Consider the following 24536-nt stretch of genomic DNA (forward strand, 5'->3'; position numbering starts at 1 on the left):
GGGCAAAAAGGCTTTTAAATTTTCAGCCCCGTCGACCTGGAATGATGTGCAGAAGGACTTGAAACTGACACATCTTGTAACTCTGGGTGAATTCATCTCAATTATAAATGACAGAGAATTGAGCTCAATCGGACTGTGTGATTGCGTTGTTTAATCATGTTTTCCTGAAATGTGTGATTGTATTTTATTTGAGTCTTGTGTGATGTGCAACTGAGCTGTTGTGTGCTGCCGTCTTGGCCAGGTCACTTTTGGAAAAGAGGTTTTAAATCTCAATGAGTTTTTACCTGGTTAAATAAAGGATATTGATTGATTTACTTTTTACTTTAATCCGATGCGCTATACTATGCAATACACCTGGCACTTTAAACTGAGTGCACTTTAGGGCACCGTGCAATACAACTTGGTACCCATGTACTCCTGCACTTTAGCACCTGTCACTTTGGCCCAGCACTTTGCACTTTATTTCCCAAACTGTCCAGGTTCCATTACTGGCTTGAGTATCTGACCTGTTTTTTACTTTGTTGTCTACTTGTCATGTTGTGTAACTGTGTTCCCCTGTTACTGTATTGTATTTATGTCCTGGGACTCCGGATGGAAATTAGCATCGATGCTATAATCCGGCACATTTACATGTTTTTTATATGTACATTGATGTGCGATGTCCCAGTCAAATAAACAAATAAAGTAAAGTAAAATTGATTATGCTGCATTACGGTGGTTTATAATTGTTAATATTCAATATTATTGGGTAACAATGCTGCATCACAAGTTGACATGTTTGTCAACTTAAGTACATTTCAGGGTATTCCCTCCACAATATTAAAATACAAGTTGACAGCAGCAGGTGTTATGGTTCAATTATTATGCTGTTACAAAAAAAAAATTGAGAACTGCAAGCCTGTTGTATTGTTGGATCGATAAAAGCAGTTTACAACTGTTAGTGTTGAACCATGCTGCACCATAATGTCTTGTGGGGTATTATTTTGTATCAAGTGGCAACAAAATGTTGAATGAATATTGGTGAATAAAGGAAATAACAAAAATATGTTGGGTGTACTAAATTCATTTGTGTGGAACCTGTTGACAAACTAGAATTAGGTCACACTAATGAGTATAAAATAAATTGGATGAAAACCTATTTTAATAAATTGAACTTAAATTTATTATGTTTAAAGGACAAATGAAAAATATGTAGCCTGTAAATATATTATTTATGTCCATCTAACATAACTAAATCTAGTTGGGTCAATTCACATTGTGTTAATGTAATACAAGTTCATAAAGTTAGATGACCTTAACATTTTTGCTTTTAACTAACATAATACACTTGTGTGGAACCTGTTGACAAAATAAATTTAATTAAAGTCAATGTTTCATTTTTTTTTTAGTGTGGGAGCAACCGAAAGCAGCACAGGAGGCTGGCATTTTACTGGTTCACCAGGCACTCAACTCACTCACTCCACTGTCTCAGCTGATGCTCTGGTCCTGCGCAATATGGCGGCCCGCTGATGTATCGCAAGATATAGAATGCGGCATCTATGTTTCTATATCTATGCTATTAACTGTATGTTTTAACTGTTGAAACAGTCTATATCTTATTTTATACAAACACCATAGTGATTAATCTGTCCATGAGGAGGTAGTAAAAGTAGAAGTAGGCACTGTTACATTGATGAAACTTTACTTGAGTAAAAGTAAAAAGTAGCTCCGAGACTCCCGGCCAATCAGAGGCATAGCAGGAGCAAAATCCCGTGAGCTCAGACTAGCGTCCACTGAGAAGATCATTGGGGTTCATAGAGACAGCAGTTATGGGTGACAGTATGAAGACACTGTTGTTCATCATGTGTTTAATTGTTTCTGCAGGTGATCAGCACCTGTTGAAGATTGAAGCAGAGGATCCTCCTGAGTTGACCTCTAGTCTGGATCAGGAGAACCCAGAGAGTCTACATGTTAAAGAAGAAAAGGAGGAACGATCGACCACTCCAGAGTTCCCCCTCACTTCTGTTCATGTAAAGAGTGAGGATGAGGATGAGAAACCTCAGTCCCTACAACCTCATCAAAGACAAACTGAGGCAGAGCCTCCATCCAGCAGCTCAGCTGAACAGATAGAGGCCGATGGAGATGACTGTGGAGGATCTGAACCAGCCAGGAACTCAGATCAACATGAAGATCTTCAACCAGACACAGACGATGAGTCGTCCTGTGAGACTGAATACAGTGATGACTGGAGAGATACCAGAGCACCAGAGTCCAGTTTGAACAGTGAAGCTGTAAATGATGAAGAATGTAACACTGGTAAGAAGTCTCACTGTAAGAGGTCTCACCCCTGCTCAGTGTGTGGGAAAACATTTAGCACAAAGGCTTTGAAGATACACATGAAGATCCACACAGGAGAGAAACCATTTGACTGTGCTACCTGTGGTAAACAATTTAGTCAAAGAGGTACTCTTAAAGAACACATGAAGATCCATACAGGAGAGAAACAATTTGACTGTGCTACCTGTGGTAAACAATTTAGTTACAGATGTACTCTTAAAGAACACATGAAGATCCATACAGGAGAGAAACCATTTGACTGTGCTACCTGTGGTAAACAATTTAGTCAAAGATGTACTCTTAAAAATCACATGAGGATCCATACAGGAGAGAAACCATTTGACTGTCCTACCTGTGGTAAACAATTTAGTCACAGATGTACTCTTAAAGAACACATGAGGCTCCATACAGGAGAGAAACCATTTGACTGTGCTACCTGTGGTAAACAATTTAGTCAAAGAATTGCTCTTAAAAATCACATGAGGATCCATACAGGAGAGAAACCATTTGACTGTGCTACCTGTGGTAAACAATTTAGTCAAAGAGGTACTCTTGAAAAACACATGATGATCCATACAGGAGAGAAACCATTTGACTGTGCTACCTGTGGTAAACAATTTAGTCAAAGAGTTCATCTTAAAAAACACATGAGGATCCATACAGGAGAGAAACCATTTGACTGTGCTACCTGTGGTAAACAATTTAGTAGAAGCGGTAATCTTAAAAAACACATGAGGATCCATACAGGAGAGAAACCATTTGACTGTGCTACCTGTGGTAAACAATTTAGTCAAAGAGTTCATCTTAAAGAACACATGAAGATCCATACAGGGGAGAAACCATTTGACTGTGCTACCTGTGGTAAACAATTTAGACATCAAGTGAATTTAAATAAGCACTTGAGACTCCACACACAAGAGAAACCATTTAGTTGTGCTATTGTGGGAAAGGATTTATAGAGCTGGAGAATTTGGCTGCACATGCACATGAAATCCAGGACCATTTTTTTGTAGTGTGTGGAGTACATATATGGCAGTAGGTAGTCTTAAAGCTATGGTCTACGTTTTGAAAGAGGATGAGAAAAATTTGAAAAAAGCACCTCTCACACACCCCCGCCCCTCCCCTCCGAGCTCGTATGGCCCGCCCCCAAGGGGGCAGTTGTCGGTCTGAGAAGTGAAGCTCACTTCCGCGTTCAAAAAACTGCAATCCCCTCGAATTCCTCTGGGGCTGGTGTCAGAAGGGAGCATTCCCCATAGACCCCCATGTTAAAATCGCCGACTTTACATCCTCAGTAAACATGTTAAAAGCCTGGTGTCAGAACGTTTTTTCGTCTCAATCGATAGTTTCTACCCCCGCACACACTCTGAGGGGGGTGAATTTTTTTTCAACTCTACCGTTTTACTTTTATTAGGTTAAAATTCTGGCCAATTAGGGCGCGGAAATGTTGAATGACAGGTCCGAGCAGCTCCGTGGACAGCTGCTTCGAGGCCATTGGGCGGGTTCTCGGCCGGCCAATCCAACATGGCGCTGTTCAGGCCGCCATATTTGAGTCACAAAAACAACTCCCCAAAACCAATGGGTGACGTTACGGACGCTACGTCCATTCTTTTTACAGTCTATGCCCACCCCTCGGGACCTCCTCGCGACACGCCTCCCCCCCCTCCCCTCACAGAGCAGAGCGGAGCAAGCAACAAGCCTGCTGCCTGCAGAAACCAAACGCGGCTTTGAATGCGGAGTAAAATGTCATATTCACAGTCACAACTTCCACAATAAAACCAAAGATTACCTGTTCAACATAAATTCAGCACCGCCGCTGCAGTCTGGGTCTCTCTGCACCACGGCGCCGCGGAGCTCCAGGCCCCGACTCTTCCTGCTCCTCTTCCCCAGACACAGGACCCTGTCCTGGGTCACCCAGCGCGAAGCATGAGGCTGTGCTCGGCGCTAGCCCACTAATACCGCCTCGTTACCGGCAGCTGGTGCACAGCGGCGGCATCGGGGCTGGCGCCGCCGCTGTGCACCAGCTGCCGGTAACGAGGCGGTGCCAGTACCGTCGTCGCCGTCCCCGGCAACGGGACCGCGGCGACCGCTGGTACGAGCAGCGCCGCCATTAGCAACCATTAGCACAGCCTCATGCTACAGGGAGACTCCTCGCGCTGGGTGACCGGCCACAGGGTGCTGTGTTTGGGGGAGAGGAGCAGGAAGACCGGGGCCTGGAGCTCCGCGGCGCCGCAGTGCAGAGACCCGCTCAGGCTGCGGCTGGAAGCAGCTGTGTGACAGGGAGAGGAGGAAGACCAGTAGCTCAGCAGGGCCGTGGTGTTCAGGGTGCAGAGAGACCCGGTCAGGCTGCGGCTGGAAGTGGCTGTGTGTCGGGGAGAGGATCAGGGAGACTCGACGCAGCACCGGTACCCGTAATACGGGCAGCAACACATTCTGTGCTTCTGTACCGTTCTTCTCTGAATCCTAGTGGGGCTTTTTTTCGGCAGACCGACCAGGGGTGGGGGGCAGCAGGTGCTGAATTGGTGGGTTCATGTGTCTGTGGCTGAGCAGCTCAGAGCGGTTACAACTACTTGTAGTTTCTAAGCGGAGGGGGTGGGGACGAGGTGGGTCGAGGAGGAGCAGGGGAGACGAGGGGATAGGATGAAGGGTACGAGCCAGTGGGAGCCGGACGGGGCGCGCGGCGCCCATTGGTCAATTTCTATGCAGGCCCACGGCTGATAGACTGAATGGATTTTTTTGGTTCTTTTTGCTATTTATATTGTGGATATCGGACCACAGGACCATAATCGCTGTATAAACGATGTTAATAATAATTACCAATGCTCCAAATCGTAGACCATAGCTTTAAGACACCTTAAATCATTTAGTTGCAGTTTTGTGATGAGACATTTTGTCAATAGGAAGATCTTTACATGTACACAAGAATCAATGTAGGAGAGTAAACGTACAGTTGAAATTTTTGTGGCCGTTGATTCTGTGGTGTTTCTGGCAAGAAGAGATGTAGGACTGTAAAATGATTGAGAAGTGTTTCCAGTTCACTGTCGACAGCGGAGCTGCTGCTTCTTAAATACGGTTAGCGTTAGCATAGCTTAGCTTTAGCTACCGCTGTAACTGGCAACCAGTACAACGGAAGGTTGGAGCGAGAGCAGGCAGTGTGAGTGCGACACCTAGCGAAAGCGGATCGCGGAGTCGAGGGGTCAGTTTCACCAGCGCACACTGGAAGAAATGTTAAACTTCTGTGAACCGGTTGCTGTCTGAAACCGACCCCGAATATAGTGACGACGAACCACGAGATCAGCACGGTGAGTCGCCTGCCGCGTCCAGCAAAGAGGCTGAAGAACGCCATACGTGACAGACTTTTCAGACCCAGACTCTGAGGAGGGATTCAGCAGGAGGAGAAGCAGGAGGGGGCGGGTAGGGGTGGGTGAGGGGGCAGCAAATGCAGGAGCAGAAGTAGGAGAGCAGGCATTACTCTGCAGAGTAGGACTCCTACTTGTTGTATTTTAGTTGTTGTTTTTGTTTGTTTGTTTGTTTGTTTGTACAATGAAAAAACATGTGAAATGAAATTTTCAGATGTCTTACATGTTTTTGAAGCCAAAATTAAAATGGATAAATCACTGTTTTTCTTGAGAGACTCTCTTTTACAAAAATGCATTTTTCTCAGCTTTCTAGAAAAAAAAGTGGTCTTTTTGGTGCAACCAGGCTCTATTCAACTTAAGATAAATCAAGAATGGAACAAGGTACTTGATACAGTGTTGTTACGGTCACTTTCGTAGGTTTGAGAAGGGGGGGCTGCCATATTGTGTAATGTTTTGATTGGTTGCCTGGTTACCGGTCCGCGATATTTTTTTTCGTACTATGACCAGCCAAGACCCGCCTTACTCCACCTCTGATTGGCTGCCTCTGCAAGGCTAAGCCTATCCCTGCATCTTACCCTAACCTTAACCACTCCCTTCACACGCCTAAACCAACCGTCTTTGCCTAAACCTAACCGTCAGAGTCGAGGGCATCGTGATAAGCCAATCAGAGGCCTAGTAATGCGGGTCTTGGCTGGTCATAGTAGGAAAAAAAATATTGCATCCCGGGGAGCTGACGGAAGAATCCCCTTCACCTTCAAGATTGAGTTATCGTTTAGCTATTGTCTCGTCCAAACACAAATGAACTGACAAAGCCACGACTGCGTGACGACGGACGGAGGTCGATGCGCGCAGGACGCTGGAGGCCGGAGCTGGCCGCAGACCAAGCTACAGGTGATGAACCATAGACTGTAAAAAGAATGGACGTAGCGTCCGTGACGTCACCCATTGGTTTTGGGGAGTCGTTTTTGTGACTCAAATATGGCGGCCTGAACAGCGCCATGTTGGATTGGCCGGCCGAGAACCCGCCCACTGGCCTCGAAGCAGCTGTCCACGGAGCTGCTCGGACCTGTCACTCAATGTTTCCGCACCCTAATTGGCCAGAGTTATAACCTAATAACAGTAGAGTTAAAAAAAAATTCACCCCCCTCAGAGTGTGTGCGGGGGTAGAAACTATCGATTGAGACGAAAAAACGTTCTGACACCAGGCTTTTAACATGTTTATTGAGGATGTAAAGCCGGCTATTTTAACATGGGGGTCTATGAGGAATGCTCCCTTCTGACACCAGCCCCCAGAGGAATCCGAGGGGATTGCAGTTTTTTGAACGCGGAAGTGAGCTTCACTTCTCAGACCGACAACTGCCCCCTTGTGATGAACGAGAAGCAGCCGGTGAGTCAAACATTATAATATGGCAGCGGATCCCACCAGACTCCAGCTTTTCAGCAATAGAAATATGTGCACCTGTGTCATCCCTGAAGCCTAGACTGGTTAGAGCCGTAACTGTAAAACTTAAAGCAGAAGTAAGCTACATTTTTGTGTTAATATAAGTCTTAAATAGTTATATCTTCCGACAGCAATCACTTACATAGAGTGTTTGGACCGAAACACGGGTCTGTCAGTCACTCTGCTCTGCTCTGAGCCGAGGAGAAAACTTTTCTCGTATCCTACAATTTTTATCCAATGAGGAGAGAGAACGGCATGAAGGGCTGTGTGTGCAGCCAAGGGATGCTGTGAATGTGGTGACGTAGGGACGAGGACTGTTATGGTGCGTTCAAGGCAACTCGTAACTCGTGTTTTTCCGACCTGTGAAGTCATACCAGTTCGATCTGGTACGAGTTCACGGGTCGGAAGTTACGAGTGGGCGTTACAGTGCACTTTCACAGGTAAAACAGGTCGGAAAAACACGAGTGGGTTGCCTGGAACGCTACAAAGTCGTAAGTTGTGACTTGAAGCTGTAATTTACGGTTTCAAAAGCCTGCCTGGAACGCAGCATTAGCGAAAACGACCGGATCGCTTACTTCTGCTCTAACTTGCCAGGGTGGCGCGTGGTCGCGACAGTACAAACAAATGTTTTTTCCCTAATTAGAGAGTCTCCTCTTTCCTTTGAGCTATTTGGTGTTTTCAGAGTCATAGTACAAAATATTCTGTGGGTCTTGAACTATTACTCAAAATGCCCCGAAACGCTGGCACAAGGCACTGACCATTTTATAAAAGTGCTGGCACTCAATGAGTTAATGTAGAAAAAACAACTGTTTTTTTTTTTTTTTTTTACTCGCCTATGTGTTAATGTTTATCTGTAAGGGGTCCACGATGATCCTATTAACGTGGGTGATCTAGAAATGTCCTTAAATTATTGAAAATACCATAGGGGAGAGTGGTAGTAAACTTAGCATGAAACTGCACCATTTTAGCTGTGGGAGTAATAAACCCAAGCCAAGGTAGCTGTGGGGTAAGTTGATCCATTTGGCCAGGGGTAAGTTGAGCCACCTATCCTATACACTTAATGAATGTATTTTGGTTGTATATGTCCAAATGATTAAATCAAGATTCTGTATGTTTGTGATTACAGTAAGTATGTTCCTATAAACAGGAAAAGTTGTTTATAGTGTGCCAAACTTTACTTTCAAAGACAAATATCTGGGATTCTTCCCAAGATGCGACGTAATTGCAAAACTCCCCAAATCTCAGTGAGTTGGTGGCTCAGCAGGAAGTCCCTGCAGTTTGTGTTCACCTGTAGCCTGGACGGGTGAAATATTAAGTAAAGGGGGAGGTAGGAGATGGATGGAAGGAAAGAAGGGGGGGTTGATCAATTTACCCCACTCCTATGGTGAATGGGGTAAGTTGAGTCACAAGACCACTTTTTTTGAACATGCTATATTTTAAAAACAGTTATATTTACACTCATTCTGTTAATTTGTAGGGATGCAAAACATCCTGAAACATATGCAGATGTGTTAGTTACTGTAGGAACAAAACTATAATTGTCTTGATGTAGTGATCCTGAATACAAAAAGTGGCTCAACTTACCCCACTCTCCCCTACTTGCTCATTCACCAACAATGCAGAGATGTCAGTTATAGGCACTTTTGCAATACCCATATTCCGCCATCAGGAAGCGCATGAGGCTTACCACAGGAGGACTCAATATTAGTGTCGTTATTATTCCAGTGCTCTACCTACTACTACAGTACTGGTACAAATATCACTACTACTACTACAAATATAACCACTACTTCTTCTACTACTACTACTACTGGTACAAATATCACTACTACTACTGCTTATATTACAAATATAACCACTTCTTCTACTATTACTACTACTGTACTGGTACAAATATCACTACTGCTACAAATATAACTACTACTACTACTACTGCTACTACTAGTTCACATACAGTATCATGACTACTACTACTACTAATTTCCTGACAAGTCAAGGAGAGGCAAGTTTATTTGTATACCCCATTTTTACCAACAGTTTGTCTCAAAGGGCTTTACATGGCATCATAACAACATCCTCACTCTCTGACCATCACATCCACTGAGGAAAAACTCCTTAAAAGGAGGGAAAAAATGGAGAAACCTCAGGGTGAGCAACAGAGGGAACCTTCACCCTGGACGTGCAGACGTGCAACAGATGTTGTATACAGAGAAGAAAAGAAGTTTACAACATGTAATATGGAAAAACATGGAAACGCTTCTGATGGGCAGGCCAAAGTACAAAGTGCAACAAATAATGATGGTTTTGTTTATGTACTACAACTATTACTACCAAAAAATAATAATTTGTTGTCTTGTTTGTGTGTCATGGCTACAGGTGGAGTAAAATGTGCAAATACACAAAACGCAAGGAACAAATACACTGTAATATTCTTCACAATCATACAACCCATCACATTAAAATACAGGAAAATTAATTGACTTACAATGACAGCGCTGAACTTCTTGTCAGCCATCAAGACATCATCATCATCATTATGAAATCTGCTCAGAGTTCAAGTTTTTCATAATATATTATCACCTCTAACATAAACCTCAACCCAAAGCTACAATTAAAAACACAGCAGCAGCAGCAGACCAGCAGATGGTGCTGTTACACCAGGATTACTATGTATATTGTGGGGCATTTGTAATGTAAATATCTTTTATAATTCAATTTTGTGTCCAGCTATTATGTCACAATGAACTTCTAGTTTAAGACAATAGAAAAAAAAGTGTTTTTTGTGAGATCAGGGAAGAAATTATAGGCTTACAAATATTCATCTCTGGGGTTTTTGTGTATGTAGACAGAAGACTCTGGTACGTAAACAATAAATCACTGAGAAATGGAAAATCAAGGAAGAGAGTGAAACCCAAATAACTGCCATTAAAAAAAATACACATCAGTAATCAGTAATCAGGAATGTTGCTTCAGAGACAACCTGTTCCCCAGTGTTTAAAAAAAAATCCAACAGGACCAAATAGGCATAAGCAAGAACATTTCATCCCCCAAACAAATTCTCTTGCAAACTTGTCTCTTAAAAGAAAAATAAAATAAAAGCTCCTATGGTTGTTTTCAAATGTAGTCCACAAATGCATACAAATGCTTTACAAATAACGAGCTCTTATTAAGAGCAAATGTTACTAAATGTATCAGTGTGGTATTCTTGATTATGCCTATCAAGCTGTTCCAGGTCCAGTGTCCGAGGCGAGGAGTCTGAGCTCGCTGCAGGAAGTCCAATCCCCCTGTTTCAGAAACAACAACAAAACAATAATAAAAAAACAAATTTAATAAATGAAATTGTTCAAAATGCTGAAATATAAAACGTCACCATCAGTTTAGTTTAATACTCACTGTGTTAACCTGTCAGTTGTGATCAATCGTCAGCCGACATCCCTTTAACTTCATCATTCTTCCTCATCTACAACACAGAGACACACGATATTTAATATTCAGCACAAACCGTGCTGTTGGGAGCAAAAAAAAAGAAGAAAAAAAAAAGAAATCTATAAATTCAACCCCATTTATAGCAATAACCATCTATACATGTCTTCATATCAGTCAGTTTCTATAGCATCTACAACTGTAGCTGGATCAGTGTGGCCATGATGCATCTTCAAGATAAGAAAAATGAGACTCAAACTCAAACAATTACTTTAAAAATGTAATCTAATCTGCTTTCTTGTTGTTATTGTGTGTTATTCTTGATTATCTTTAATTGTGGACACAACTCCAAAACGCTTTGGTGGACAAGTTGTGACCTGCGCATTCACCACGCTATGAGATAATAACAGAACGTTACCAGACAGAGTTGTTTTAGAGGTAAATTCATGCAAAACCGCTGATGCGCGTTCCCGTCGCAGTCTCTGCATTTACCTCTAAAACAACTCTGTCTGGTAACGTTCTGTTATTATCTCATAGCGTGGTGAATGTGCAGGTCACAACTTGTCCACCAGAGCGTTTTGGAGTTGTTGGATTGTGTATTTGATGAGTTTGATGAAGAAAACCAAGAAATACCATTAGCCTCCGTAGCGTAGCTCTGAGCAGCTCACGGCTCTGCTCCGCCATTCTAAAAATAGCTTGCACCGACAATTAAAGGTAACGAACCTACTGCTATGACTATAGGGATTATGGCAATGGGCCAATTTGCCAAAATGTTGTGCTATCCCTTTAACGTTGGTATTTCCACCACAGTAAACTGGACCCTGAATGCTCCACCACTGAATGGACTGTTCTAACGAGCCCATTTAAATGGCGATATCTGATATTCTGAGTAATGAGTCTTTCTTGTTCTAAGCTCGGTCACCTCGTCCAGCTCCTTCTTCGTCTCCTCCTCCATGCGTCGGATGTCCTCCATCGTCAGTTCGATCCATTTGTCAATCCAGCAGAACAGTTGTCGGTGGAAGTGGGTGAACAAACGCTTCTCCATCTGGAAAATGGGTTAATAAAAGAACGGTAAACAGAGGGAGAGGAGAGACAAAAACACAGGCAGACGTACAGGTAGATACAAATGATATGATTTTCTGATAAAAACTAACAATGCATAATTTCACTGCCTGTGCTAAATATCCTTTCCTATGTTATATTAATGTGAAGCACTGCCTTTATTATAATATTTATTACATTATTATTCTATATTCTGGCATTCTTTCCTATAAACTGTAAACCAAGCAAAGCAGATACGAAAATTAATGTCTGTTGTTTATTACATGACCACGGATACGTTTGTCTTTCCAGAGTATTAAAATCTTGTGCCCTTGAAAAGCTTAATTTTGTGATAAAGGGTAAATATTACATTTTTATTAAAGATATGGAGACGTTTTTTGTTATTTCTAAGAGGTGAGAAAATCATAAAAGCCTTCTGGCCTTGATTGTATGATGGAGCTTGGTATTATCTTTTCTGTTCTCCTACTTTGGACCTTGGATTGCTGCTCAAAGATGCCCTTTATAGCATGGCAAATGAAATTAAAAGTCAGAATATATTGGAAAATGTATGTATTAAAATACATTTATTTAAAGAAATAAAAAAAAAGAAAAGAAAAGAAAAGAATTATAACTGACATTAAAACTGTACCTTGTGAATGAATCCCTCTATCTTTCCCTGTAGCCCCAGCCACTTGAACTCAGTAGAGACAAGTTTGTAGGCGCACATGTGTGGACAGTCGGGGTTGTTCGCCAGTTCTTTCTGCAAAAACACAGAAACTTTAAAAACACAAGTTTCCTCGAATTCAAATTCACAGGTTCTTTAAAGGAGCGAAGATGAAGGTGGAGGTGAGGGTGAAGGTGTAGTGAGGTGACGCACCTGCCAGTCCGGTCCCAGGGGCCCTCGACCCGTCTTCTCTGATTTAAAGATGGCTGGATCATGTTCTGCTTTGTAGTCCTGAACGTAACCAGGGCAACAATATGAAGCGGCAGTTGTTGTTTTTTTAAATCATTGTTTAATAGATTGAAACAGAAAAAAAAACACAAAAAAGTTTCTCTCTCACCTTTGAACTTATGCAGCTTCTGTCAGCGATGTCGATGTTAACGATTTCAGTTTTGTCCCATAAGCTTTTCTCCAGTCCATGAACCTGCAACAAGACCAGCATCAGCTGCTGTCAGACTTCCTGTTTTTCTTCTCGGTCCTCCAGTCAAATCTGGCTCATGTATATTTTATATTTTCAGTTTATTTTCATTGTTTTTTCTATAGTTGTTATCCAAACACTATATTTTCATATTTTGTATCCATTAATATATTCTCGTACAAGTTGGTTTCACTGGTACAACAACTGACTGTATCGACAACCACCACTGCTGATACTGCAGTTTTTACAAGTTTTTTACCTTAATATACCTTTTTGTTTTACTGTTTTCTAGTGTTTCAATGTATAATTTCTTAAATTAGAGCACTAATTAGAGTTCTACTACTTATAACACTATCATTTTTATTACACTTAGTTGAAAGTGCATCAGCATCATTTCCAGTCATCACGACTTACGTTCTCCTGCTCCCCCATGTCAGGTTTGTGCCACGTCTCGATCTTGATTGTGAACTTCTCTTTCATGTAGGCGTTCTGTAACAACAGGAGAGTTGGTCAACATGAATAAATGTCGGCAGAGTGTGTGTCACATTACACACTCTAGTTATGGAAATAAACTCTACTCACCGTTAGGACTGAATCAGAGGAAAAGATGGATGGTGATGGAGGGAGGGCGGATGGGAAAAGAGAAGGAAAGAGAAAGTTTAAGAAACTATCCAATTCTCAGAACACAACACACACTGTAACACAACATAACATACACTGTAACACAACACAAGACACACACTGTAACACAGCACACAGGCGGAGAGCTGGACTCACTGGTTTTGCAGTAAGGATATGCGTTCCAGGCTTTCTCATGAACCTCCAGAGCTCCACTAGGAGCCAACGCACGGACGATACCAGGAACTTTACTGCAGACACACAAACACACATTAATGTAGTCACACAGACACACACATTTGTAAAAATGAAAAATGCTGATTCTTGTTAACATTGTTGTTGTGTTTCTTTGACAGCATTTAAGGGTCACTGAAGGTAAAACAAAAAGAAAAGAAAACAACCAAAAAATAAAAAATGTTACATTTTCAGGTTTAAATTCAGGATATTCAAGTTAAAGTTGCAAATTCACATGAAACAACAAATCACTTTGGGAGAAGGAACAAAAAATTAAACAAAATTACGAGATAAAAACTTGCAAATTTATGTAAAAAAAAAACATTCACAAATTGTCGCAAATCTGCAAGAAAAATAACTCAAAAGTTTATGAGAAAAAAAAACTCAGAAATCAACAAAAATGTGTTTGTTTTTTTCTTAAATCAAAGAAGGAAACACGTCTCTACATTTCTCGAGGCTGGAGGAGCAACAGTCACCACCAGATCTGTTTGGGTTGTTTCCATCTCCAGACGGCAGTTTAATATTTCCCGGTCTCACCTCTGCAGATGGTAGATCTTGTGTGTGTACTGTCCCTTCTGTCCGTCCTGCTCGTACGGCTCGTTCACCAGCACCTCCACTCCTTCTCCTCCGCCCGTCTCGCTCTTACTGGCCTCTGCCACAGCGTAGAGCTGGCCCACCTGGTACTGGAGAGGGAAGCAGGAAACAGGAAACAGCACGGTTAATTATTGTTGATGAATTTAGTCAACTTTCTGAATCATGTTGAACATTTCCCTCTCTGGATGAAGATACCTTCTCGTTAGCGACAGCTTATTTATATATGTTTTCACCGTTAGCATCTATCAGGTCATTGATTTCGTTAAAGGGGACATATGATGGAAACATCACTTTTTGAAGACTCTTTAACATATATTTGGGTGTTTGTCTTGACTTCCAGCCCCCAAATGTGAGAATTGACAAAAAAAATCTGTAATTTTCAGGCTCCCTAGGTTGAAATCCACGTGATTTTACGAGCTGTTCCCTCAGTTGTCTTCCAGTGATGTAACTAGGATTCAAATTTGCATAATACCACCCATACCTTGGACCGGTAGAAGGGACGGGGCAAGCAGTGGTTCATTTGCATTTAAAGGGACAGGCACTGAAACCGGCCGTTCTGAACTGTTTTGAGAGGATGAAAAGAGCTGTGATGTTTGATCCTTGGGGTATTTTGACCGACGCATGTCACAGACATGTCTTTAAGTAACTATTTTAATTTGTGGAAAAGGGGGCATAATATGTCTACTTTAAATCTCCCAAAACCTCTGTGTTTGCAGCAGCTTCCTCTGCTGCCCCCTAGTGGTTCAAACCAAGAAGGTAGGTACCAGTAGCTGAACTTTATTACCCCCAAGGGGCAATTTGTGTTACAGCCAGCAGTCTTAAAAATACATAAACAAGAAACCATATACACACAAATATACACAGTAGTAGGGGAGGAAATGTCACATGATGCTGTTGAGAAATAGAGTAGACGCAGGGACAAATTAATTCTTAACTCTATTTCCCTGTCGTTCTTGTTGTTATGTTTGTTTTTGCGCTGGTTTATGTTCATGTTTTTATTTTTGTTGTATGGAAAATCTCAGTAGGCTATAGATACTGAACAGAAAAATATATGGCATGAAGTTATTTCATCTACCTTAAAACACTGAATGTTCATCATCACAAATTAACAATGAAAAATTTTTGTTTTTTGCACATCAAAACTGTAGTGTTTTATATTACTGGTAAGATATGAATGCTTTTTTTTTTCATGATATACAAAAACAGACATGCAGGGCTCCAGACTCCACATTTCTTTTTTATTCACTGTATTCAGTGCCAATCAGGCAAATTTACTGGTTGTACATGTGCAAGTAGATGAAAAATGTACTTGCACTCTCTCAAATTTTAGGGGCACAGGTACAAATAAAATCTCTGCTTGTTGCCAATAAAATACATGATTTAAAACCCCTGAATGAACTCTTTTCTTAAAAACAGTTCAGCAGCTTTAACATTAGGCAAGACAATTTTATTTGTATAGCCCATTTTTACAAACAGTTTGTCTTTACATGGCATCATAAGCATCATCCTCTGCCCTTAGCCCCTCACATCCACTGCGGAAAAACTCCAGGAAACCCTTTTAACAGGGAAAAGATCAGAGAAACATTAGCTCCATATCTGTTAAACTACTGTGTAAGTGGCCAAAGACAGAAACACAGAGTGAATCCCTGTGTCATCGTCTCATGTGAATGACCCTGAGTTAACTATTCCCCTTTATCCCAGACTCAGACTTCAGCACTGAGAAACCTGCAGACTAAGCTTTTTTCTCGATTCTTTCCCTCCACTCTCTTCCTCTTCCTCTTCTTCTTCTTCTCCCCCTCTCAGTTCAAACTCTTCCTGACTCAGGGAAAAGGGTTGTGACACTGGAAACAGTGACTCACATCACTGACTCACACTTAAAAAAAAACCTCTATGACACAGAAGTCGTGCCTGTCCCCTGTTATTTAACAGTTTAGTCTGGAGAATTGGTTTTGTTTTATTTTATTTAGGTTCAGATGGACAGATATGTCGTATCTGCACTGAGCCAAGCCCTGTTGTCCCCGGAGACGCTGCAGCAGCGAGCGCTACAGGCCCGGCCGTAACTTATTTTGGTCACTGCTGCGGATGCTGTGAGCAGGAAGTCAGGAATGTGGCTGGTCGTGCCCAACCAGTCGCAGCAGCACAGATCTTAAACTCTGGGGTTCGACGGCACAAAGACGCAAAAACAGGCTGAACCTGACGGGAGGTGGTCCTCACACACACACTCACACACAAACCTGCCAGGTCTTATGATGAGGTGTGGAATCTGACTGAGCGTTTTATTTATCTATAATTAGAGAACAAAGGGTGAATAACCGTCGACGTGATGTGGTCGCCCCGGGCAACGGCATCAACAACAAGTGTCTGTCTAGTGTGTAGACTTGTGTGAAACCGATTCCCTCCTCCAGATGAAGGATGTTCAAACCACAAATATTAAATTAAATGAGTGTTTAGTGTCTCTGGAAAATGTGTTAAATCAATCAGGGCTGGATCAATACTGAGTCTGACACCGATACTGTGACTTTAACGACACTGATCTACACCAATTTGATCAAATCCATGATTAAAAAAAATAAGATAAATTTAAAATGACAATTTTAGTTTTTACTTTGCTTTTATTTTGAAGTTTAACCACACTCAAACATGTTTGTTAAAATAGCAGCAGCATCTTGGTCTGAGCATGCTCTGTTCTGATTGGCTGACAGACACTGATGAGATTCACTCATTTATTCATAAATATATTGTTCAATTCTTAACATTGATTTAATCAGTCCAACTGAAACTAACATCTATTTCTACCTCCTATTGATGTAATGATTTATTTTTTCTTGATGTCATACAGTAACAACTGACGAGTTGATGATCACATTGCATTGTGGGAATTGTTGGATCTCATACTGAAGAATAAAAGTCGCAAAGTGCAAAAAAACCTGATTTTGATCAGTGTTTCTTTTTAGTCCCATAACTTTATGGAAACACAAAACTAAATTAGTTTGATCAATTAATGATTTTGTCATTAAATGTCAGAAAGTAATAAATGTTAAAGCAGATATCATCGGCACGGCCGTTTCGGCTAATGCTGTGTTCAAGGCAGGCTTTTGAAACCGCAAGTTACAGCTTCAAGTCACAACTACGACTTGGTAGCGTTCCAGGTAACCCGTAGCTCGTGTTTTTACCGTCCTGTTGTCTGTGAAAGTTCCCTATAACGGCCACTCGTAACTTCCGACCCGTGAACTCGTACCAGATCGAACTGGTATGACTTCACAGGAAGGAAAAACACAAAGTACGAGTTTCCTTGAACGCACCATGAGTTAGCAGCCCCCGCCCTTGTCAGGCATCAATTGGTCCTCGTGCTACGTCACCACATTCACGCGCATCCCTTGGCTGCACACACAGCCCTTCATGCCGTTCTCTCCCCTCATTGGATAACACTTGTATCCCACAAGGAAAATTTTCTCCTCGGGTTACAGCAGAGCAGAGTGAGAGACTCGTGTTTAGGCTGAAATACTTCATGTAAGTGATTGCTGACGGAAAATAGGACTATTTAGGACTTATATTAACAAAAACATTCCACTGATATCTGCTTTAACTGTTACATATTCTGTTTATCACCAGGGAAGACTTAGAAAAACCAACAAATATTGTCAATTAAGTAAAGTTTTTGTCATTTTTGCCTTAAATGTGACTTGGTTCAACATTTCTGGGTGATAGACTTTCTGATCTTTTGTTTTGTTTGTTTTAGTTTTTTGCCGCGTTTCAGACGAAAAGTTCACTACACCACTGTTTGGGAGGTAATTATGTTTCTACAGAAATTACACTACACTACACTAATTAACTTGAATTTTAAGGTGTTTAATTTCTACATTTTGAACATACTGTACATGAGTAGTTGTACATCAGTTGAACACTATCATTTCTCATGCTTACATCATAAACCTGCAGTTTTGACATCCTGTGTGTCTGAACAGCTGTTGCCTAAATGCACAGATTACAGACGTCTGACCTGTTTCTCCGGTTTAATCCAGCTCCACTCGTTCTTACACTGAGTTACTCAACTAACAGAAAAACTTTTTACATTGAGACGGATCAGAGAGGAAAAAACCCGTCGTTCAGCAAACTGTGATTAGGTGGCTAAGGCTTAGTGCAACACCGGCTGCTGCTCTGAGTGAAGCAACAGTCACAAACAAAGAGCACAGTGTTGTATATGGGACATTAGGACCAAAGCATAGAGTGAGTCAATGGCTGTTTGGTAGAATATGTATAATAATAATGATCATAATAATTAAAACACTGATGATTCGGCCATAAATCTAAGAGAAAGTGAAGAGACCGAACGTGCTCTGGTGATAACAACACAACAACACAGTGTTGTAGATTAAATGCAGCTAGATAAGTTCTGCAGCTGATACGAAGCTGCAGCTATAGAGTACTACTATAGAGAACTACTAGGACAAGCACATACTGTACTGAGCTGCAGTCACTTCACTGTAGTATGTGTAAAATCCTTTCATGGACATGGAGAGCAGACGTGCAGCGATATGTGAAAAATGTTGACCAGCAACGTTCCTGTGAAGAAGCTGCTGTCACAGTAAATATTTTCAAATTTTTATTATCGAACATCAGCCAAAAACGAGAAAATAGTTTTAAATAGATTTTTTTTTAGATAAAAGGTTTCAGATTAGTTTGCACCTTTATTGTATGCAACCAAAACTAAGACAAATAACGTCCAGAAACCTCAAAGATCTCACTGCATTTGGCATAAAAAATATGATAACATAGTGACGTGACGGCGCCGTTGGAGTGGCGGTGTAGCTTTCAAAATAAGCGTGTGTAAATCACGTGTCCAGAAAAATAGTGACGTAAGAGGAATTCGTATCAACGTGCGTCAACTTTGTCAGCCCTTATTTACATATGCCACACATTTTTTTTAACCTATGTCTCCATTTTTCCTTCATTTTTCTTTAATTTGTTATTCCATTGTTGTACTTAGTGAACCATCTACGTAGTCTTTCTCTTGTTCTTTGCACAAATACACACAGCCAAATTCCTTAAATGGACTCAACTTGGCAATAAAAGCTGTTCTGATTCATATTCTGGTGTAAATGCTCTTGAACTGTTTGATAAATCTGTGTTTTTGTGCGAGAAGTACAGCTGCGACTCTTATGTTTTCGTTCGTACAAATCCCAGTCACATGTAATGTCTTCATTCGACCACAGAGATCATTTCGCAACTGTGCTGTGATTGCAGACGACCAAACTGTTATGACATCACCTTTTAAACAGCGGACCACTTCAGAGGTCGATTGATTGACCGGTTGTCTGATTCATCTGAACCAATAGGACATTTTATTAACAATCGTTATCAGAAGCAGAAGTTTTGGCTCTGATAGTGTCTGGTGACTGTGAGACACCATTACCACTATCAATCAATCAATCAATCAATCAATCAATCAATCAATCAATCAATCAATCAATCAATCAATCAATCAATCAATCAATCAATCAATCAATCAATCAATCAATCAATCAGGTGCTTGTACTAGGATGTGTTAGTTAAACTAGGTTACTGTGTGATGATAAAGTGTTTGCATGTGCAACTTACATGCACTTGATAGGAGGAGAAGCAGACTTCATTTCATTGTGTTTTAAATACAATGACAACACAGGGTTTCTATTCTACTTCTACTGAAACAAACAGGATGTTAGAGTCTAGTGAAGTCAGATCAAACCTCAGGTCTCTACAAACCGAAACTTATGATCCACAGCGATCCGGTATACAAACGTCTGCAGGAGATGATCGGATCCACTACAGTCAAACCTCTCTTCTCTCTACCTGTTTCCTCTGTGATATAACTAGAAATGTTGTTCAACGCCAACTATCATCAGCTGTCCCTGCTAACGCTAAAGTAAAGTAAGTAACAAGTCCTTACCTCCTCCACGGAGACGGGCAGGATGATTCGGCTGCAAGACAAAGACAGAGAGAGAGAGAACAAGGAGGGTTAGGATATAGAGTCAGCAATTAAAAACAGAAAACGCAATGTTCAGCGACAGTTCAACTGCTCATCTATGAGCTTGTTGTCGGATAGGTAAACAAACAAACCAGCCTTCTGATTATTACATAACAAAAAACACATTTGCAGTTAAAAGGAACATATTGTTTAATCAAGTTAAAAAGTGATTCTAGATGAAGGATTTAAAAAAAATAGTTTAATATTTTAGGAAAGTATTGACACTCATGTCTGTATCAATGGTGAGTTTATCTTAGTTTAGCATAATGGCTGGAATAAGGACGAAACTGACTCAATCCAAAGTCAATAAAACCTCTCCTTTGATTTCATCTGATGGTTAATTATGTTTGACCATAATTTTATTCTCCCTGGCTCTGAAAACACAACTTTATGACCATATAAAACGGAGAACAAACAGTTTTGTTGTTTGCACATTAACGTATTAAGAGTGTGGGTTTGATTTGAACACCTGTACGACCCTATATCTGACACATAAACACAAATATCACATAAAAAAAAAACACATAAAATTTTGCAGTATGTTGTTGTAATGTAGTGAATCTGCAGAACCAGGCCGGTCCAAACATGGCCGACACGACGCTTCAGTAAGATGCTCATTAAAACGACGGATGTAGCATTAGCAGTGAAGCCAACACGTGTTGCTCCTGTGCACAACATCACGACTCTGTTTGACCCGTGATATTTAATGATATTTTAACAACCACTGGGAAGTAGCTGAGACTCTTTAGTTCTCTGCTGGTGTCACTGTCGTAGGAACCTGAAGAGAAGAGGAACTAATAAAGGTCTGAAACTGTGGACCGAACAACAAGACCGTCAGCTACTGGTGGAAACCCTACATGTGCATGTGTGTGTGTGTCCTTTGTGTGTGTCTTTTGTGTGTCCATCTCATCTCTTGTGTGCGTTGATACAATAGCCAATTAATTGCCACCTGTTCCCGGTCCAGCAGGGGCCTGAATATTTCATGAGAACAGATCACAGAGTGGAAGAGGAGCCCTCCTCCTCCTCCTCCTCCAACGAGCATGAACTTCATGGATCTGTGTGACAACTGTGTGTTACCTCCTTCAGCTTTGTGATTTAACATGGCCCAGCCTTTTTTTTTTTCATGCACTTTGTACCACGGTCATATGACAGCCAGCCTCTGGAAGATGTTCCAGCAATGATATGCATATGACAGGACAGTCATAAACGTGTATATACAGGGGTTTAAAGAGGGTAGAAATAAAAAAAAACCTTCCTTTTTTTTGAAACTTTTTGAGTCAAATTGTGATTTCTTATATCTAGAAGCAAGTAAAACTGGTTTATCCACCAAAGTCACAAACACTCAAGACTCATTTATTTATTAATTCATCATTAAAAACCTTGTGCAGTGCAAATTAATATATTGTTAATGACTCTATTGGAAGTTTTAGCTGCTATAAATACCTCATATCAGACTTAGTCAGTGGAAATTAAACCTGGGGACTTGCTTTGGCTGCAGCCTCAGTTTTTCCTCGTCATACCTAATTATAGTGTCATGTCTAGTAAACCCTTCACGTTTTAGTTGAGTTAACGTTGTTAGCGCTATTTTAAATATAAAAGGTTATATTCATCAGAGCCGAAGTGATTCTTGTTGTCATGGTGATAGGAAAATAAAAATACTTAAGTTATAATAAGGATGTGGGTTTGTTAAAAAGCCACATAAAGATGGAATTGTAAGAGTTTGGAAAGGATCCTCAGGAAGCAGCTCCATAAAGAGTCAGCAGGTTAAAAAACACACACACACACACAGTGAGATGATAAAAACACACATTTTAAATAAATAAAAGTGGATTCATTTCTATTGTAGTTAATAATTTGACACAGGTCTGATAAGGTATAGGCAGCGACAGTGGAAGTGTCCGTCCCTGTCCTCTGTCCGATAGAAACCAGAGGAGCTGCGACGCTTTTTTTTAAATTTTTTTTTTTAATTTTATAAATAAAGTTGTAATACTCACTACTCTTTGATCAGCATGTTGATCGCTCCTCCGTCCGAAAAGTTGGAAAAACACCGGGAAAAGTTCAACTAAGCGAGCGCAGCCGTTCATTCACCGCCCGCAGCTCCTCACACACCTCGACTTCTTCCTGGAAGAGAAAAGAGGAGCGGAGGGAAGGGGCGGCGACACGGGAGGAGGAGACACACTCGCACGCACACATACACGCACGCACACACACTCACCTGTGTGTAGTTTCAGGTAACCTCATGAGACGTTCAGGTGCGGTCGGTCAGGCGATGATCAGGCTGATACTGATGTTTTACTGACAGAAAGTAGTAGCTAGGCTATTATGTGTTAGTGCTCCAGACTGGGCCAACCCATTGGGCTACAGAGCTGTACTAACTGTAGGCTACTCAACTGAACTGTTGTTTTGTACAGAACTGTGCCATACTTTACTATACTGAACTGAACTGTACTGAACATACTGAACTGAATTGTACCGTACTGAACTGAACTGTAGTCTACTCTACTGAATTGTACTGAATTGAACTGTAGGCCTACTGTACTGAATTGTACTGAACTGAACTGTAGCCTAATGAATTGTACTGCACTGAACTGTACTGAATTGTACTGAGCTGAACTGAACTGTACTGAATTGAACTGAACTGAATTGTACTGAGCTGAACTGAACTGTACTGAATTGAATTGAACTGAGCTGAACTGTACTGAACTGAACTGTACTTAACTGTACTGAATTGTACTGAACTGAACTGTACTGAATTGTACTGAACTGTACTGAATTGAACTGAACTGAGCTGAACTGTACTGTACTGTACTGAATTGAACTGAACTGAGCTGAATTGTACTGAACTGTACTGAATTGAACTGAACTGAACTGTACTGAACTGTACTGAATTAAACTGAACTGTACTGAATTGTACTGAACTGAATTGTACTGTACTGAATAGAACTGAGCTGAACTGTACTGTACTGAACTGTACTGAATTGAACTGAACTGAGCTGAATTGTACTGAACTGTACTGAACTGAACTGTACTGTACTGTACTGTACTGAATTGAACTGAACTGTACTGAACTGAGCTGAACTGTACTAAATTGAACTGAACTGTACTGAACTGAATTGAACTGAACTGAGCTGAACTGTACTGAACTGAACTGAACTGTACTGAACTGAACTGTAGGCCCACTGAACTGAACTGTACTGAACTGAACTGAACAACTGTACTGAATTGTACTGTACTGAACCGAACTGAACTGAACTAAACTGAACTGTACTGAACTGAACTGAACAACTGTACTGAATTGTACTGTACTGTACTGAACCGAACTGAACTTAACTAAACTGAATTGTACTGAACTGAGCTGAACTGTACTGTGCTGAACTGTAGGCCTACTGTACTGAATTGCACTGCATTGAACTGTACTGAACTGAACTGTACTGAATTGTAGGCCTACTGAACTGAACTGTACTGAACTGAACTGTACTGAACAACTGTACTGAATTGTACTGTACTGAACTGAACTTAACTAAACTGAACTGTACTGAACTGAACTGAGCTGAGCTGTACTGTACTGTACTGAACTGAATTGTACTGAACTGAACTGCACTGTACTGTATTGAACTGAGCTGAACTGTACTGTGGTTACTTATGCTATAATACTATATTTATTTACTATATTTATTATTTTAAGTATCACTATACTCAAATATTCACTTATAGTAATTGCATACTTAATCAGACAGTTTTGTGCCTCTTTTAAAGTATTGATCATGCTTCGAGCAGAATAATATATTTCCAATAGAAATAATCACATGTTTCTTTTTTTTTTTTCTGCAGAGTGTAGTGGACGACACAGAGCTGCTAATGAGCCTCACATGTGTTTGTGCAGTTCGTGGTGTCACAGTCACACATGAGGTTTTACAGGTTATGAAGCGTGTTGTGAAGTTACCACCGTGTCAGTGATTATGGCTCAGTGAGCATCAGCTGCTGCGCTGCGAGGACAGTGAACAGCTCTCCTTGTCTGCCCATAGGGTGGAGTACCACTGCTGCTGAATCATTTGTATGTGTGTGTGTGTGTGTGTGTGTGTGTGTGCGCGCGCGCGCGCATGTCAACGCCCGAGTGTGGTCAGACCAGTAGAGGGAGAAACCGTCTGTGCTGGCTCGACCAGTTTCTTGGAGACGACTCAGACAGTTTGTTTCCGCTCAGGATGTTTCACTGTGATTAACACAACACTGAGGAAACTGTGTGGTCAATGTTACTCAACAGTTTGTCTCTATGTGATAGGCTATAAAATGCGTATATTTATAGATTATTTAAAGTGGGTTTTGAAAATCTGAGAGCACCTTTATTTATTACTTATTAACCATATAAACTT

General features: G+C 41.0%; 3 protein-coding genes across 3 annotated transcripts in view; 2 read left to right on the forward strand and 1 right to left on the reverse strand.

The window, feature by feature from the left end:
* LOC146975786 (uncharacterized) overlaps window positions 1-2367 on the forward strand; it is a 74337-nt gene extending 71970 nt beyond the window's left edge. Inside the window, exons 3-4 of the mRNA XM_085796659.1 lie at window positions 1864-2202; window positions 2354-2367. Of these exons, the coding sequence (XP_085652785.1) occupies window positions 1864-2202; window positions 2354-2367 (353 nt within the window). The remainder of the gene's footprint in view (window positions 1-1863; window positions 2203-2353) is intronic.
* On the forward strand, window positions 2248-3307 carry LOC146975787 (uncharacterized). The gene has a single exon (XM_085795062.1). It carries the CDS (start codon window positions 2376-2378, stop codon window positions 3273-3275), a length of 900 nt encoding a protein of 299 aa, XP_085651188.1. The 5' UTR covers window positions 2248-2375; the 3' UTR covers window positions 3276-3307.
* Window positions 3308-9619: 6312 nt separating this feature from the next.
* Window positions 9620-22306, reverse strand: LOC146975788 (phosphatidylinositol transfer protein alpha isoform-like). Its single transcript, XM_085795018.1, has 12 exons — window positions 22161-22306; window positions 20089-20119; window positions 14106-14251; window positions 13494-13585; window positions 13299-13306; window positions 13131-13205; window positions 12639-12722; window positions 12455-12532; window positions 12227-12337; window positions 11459-11581; window positions 10507-10573; window positions 9620-10397 (listed from the first exon to the last, which is right to left on the reverse strand). The coding sequence occupies exons 1-11, from the start codon at window positions 22175-22177 to the stop codon at window positions 10529-10531; spliced, it is 810 nt and encodes a 269-aa protein (XP_085651144.1). The 5' UTR covers window positions 22178-22306; the 3' UTR covers window positions 9620-10397; window positions 10507-10528.
* Window positions 22307-24536: the final 2230 nt, after the last annotated feature.

Source organism: Trachurus japonicus, chromosome 13, assembly GCF_045865225.1.
Source record: "Trachurus japonicus isolate A0001 chromosome 13, Traja_1.0".
In the NCBI taxonomy this organism is placed as follows: Eukaryota; Metazoa; Chordata; class Actinopteri; order Carangiformes; family Carangidae; genus Trachurus; species Trachurus japonicus.

Coding starts and splice junctions, on each gene's coding strand:
- LOC146975787 (XM_085795062.1), top strand. CDS start 2,376: ATGAAGATCCACACAGGAGAGAAACCATTTGACTGTGCTACCTGTGGT.
- LOC146975788 (XM_085795018.1), bottom strand. Junction 14,252..20,088: donor TGCCCGTCTCCGTGGAGGAG/GTAAGGACTTGT, acceptor TTCCCTCTCCAG/TACCAGGTGGGCCAGCTCTA. Junction 12,338..12,454: donor CCCTGGGACCGGACTGGCAG/GTGCGTCACCTC, acceptor GTGTTTTTGCAG/AAAGAACTGGCGAACAACCC.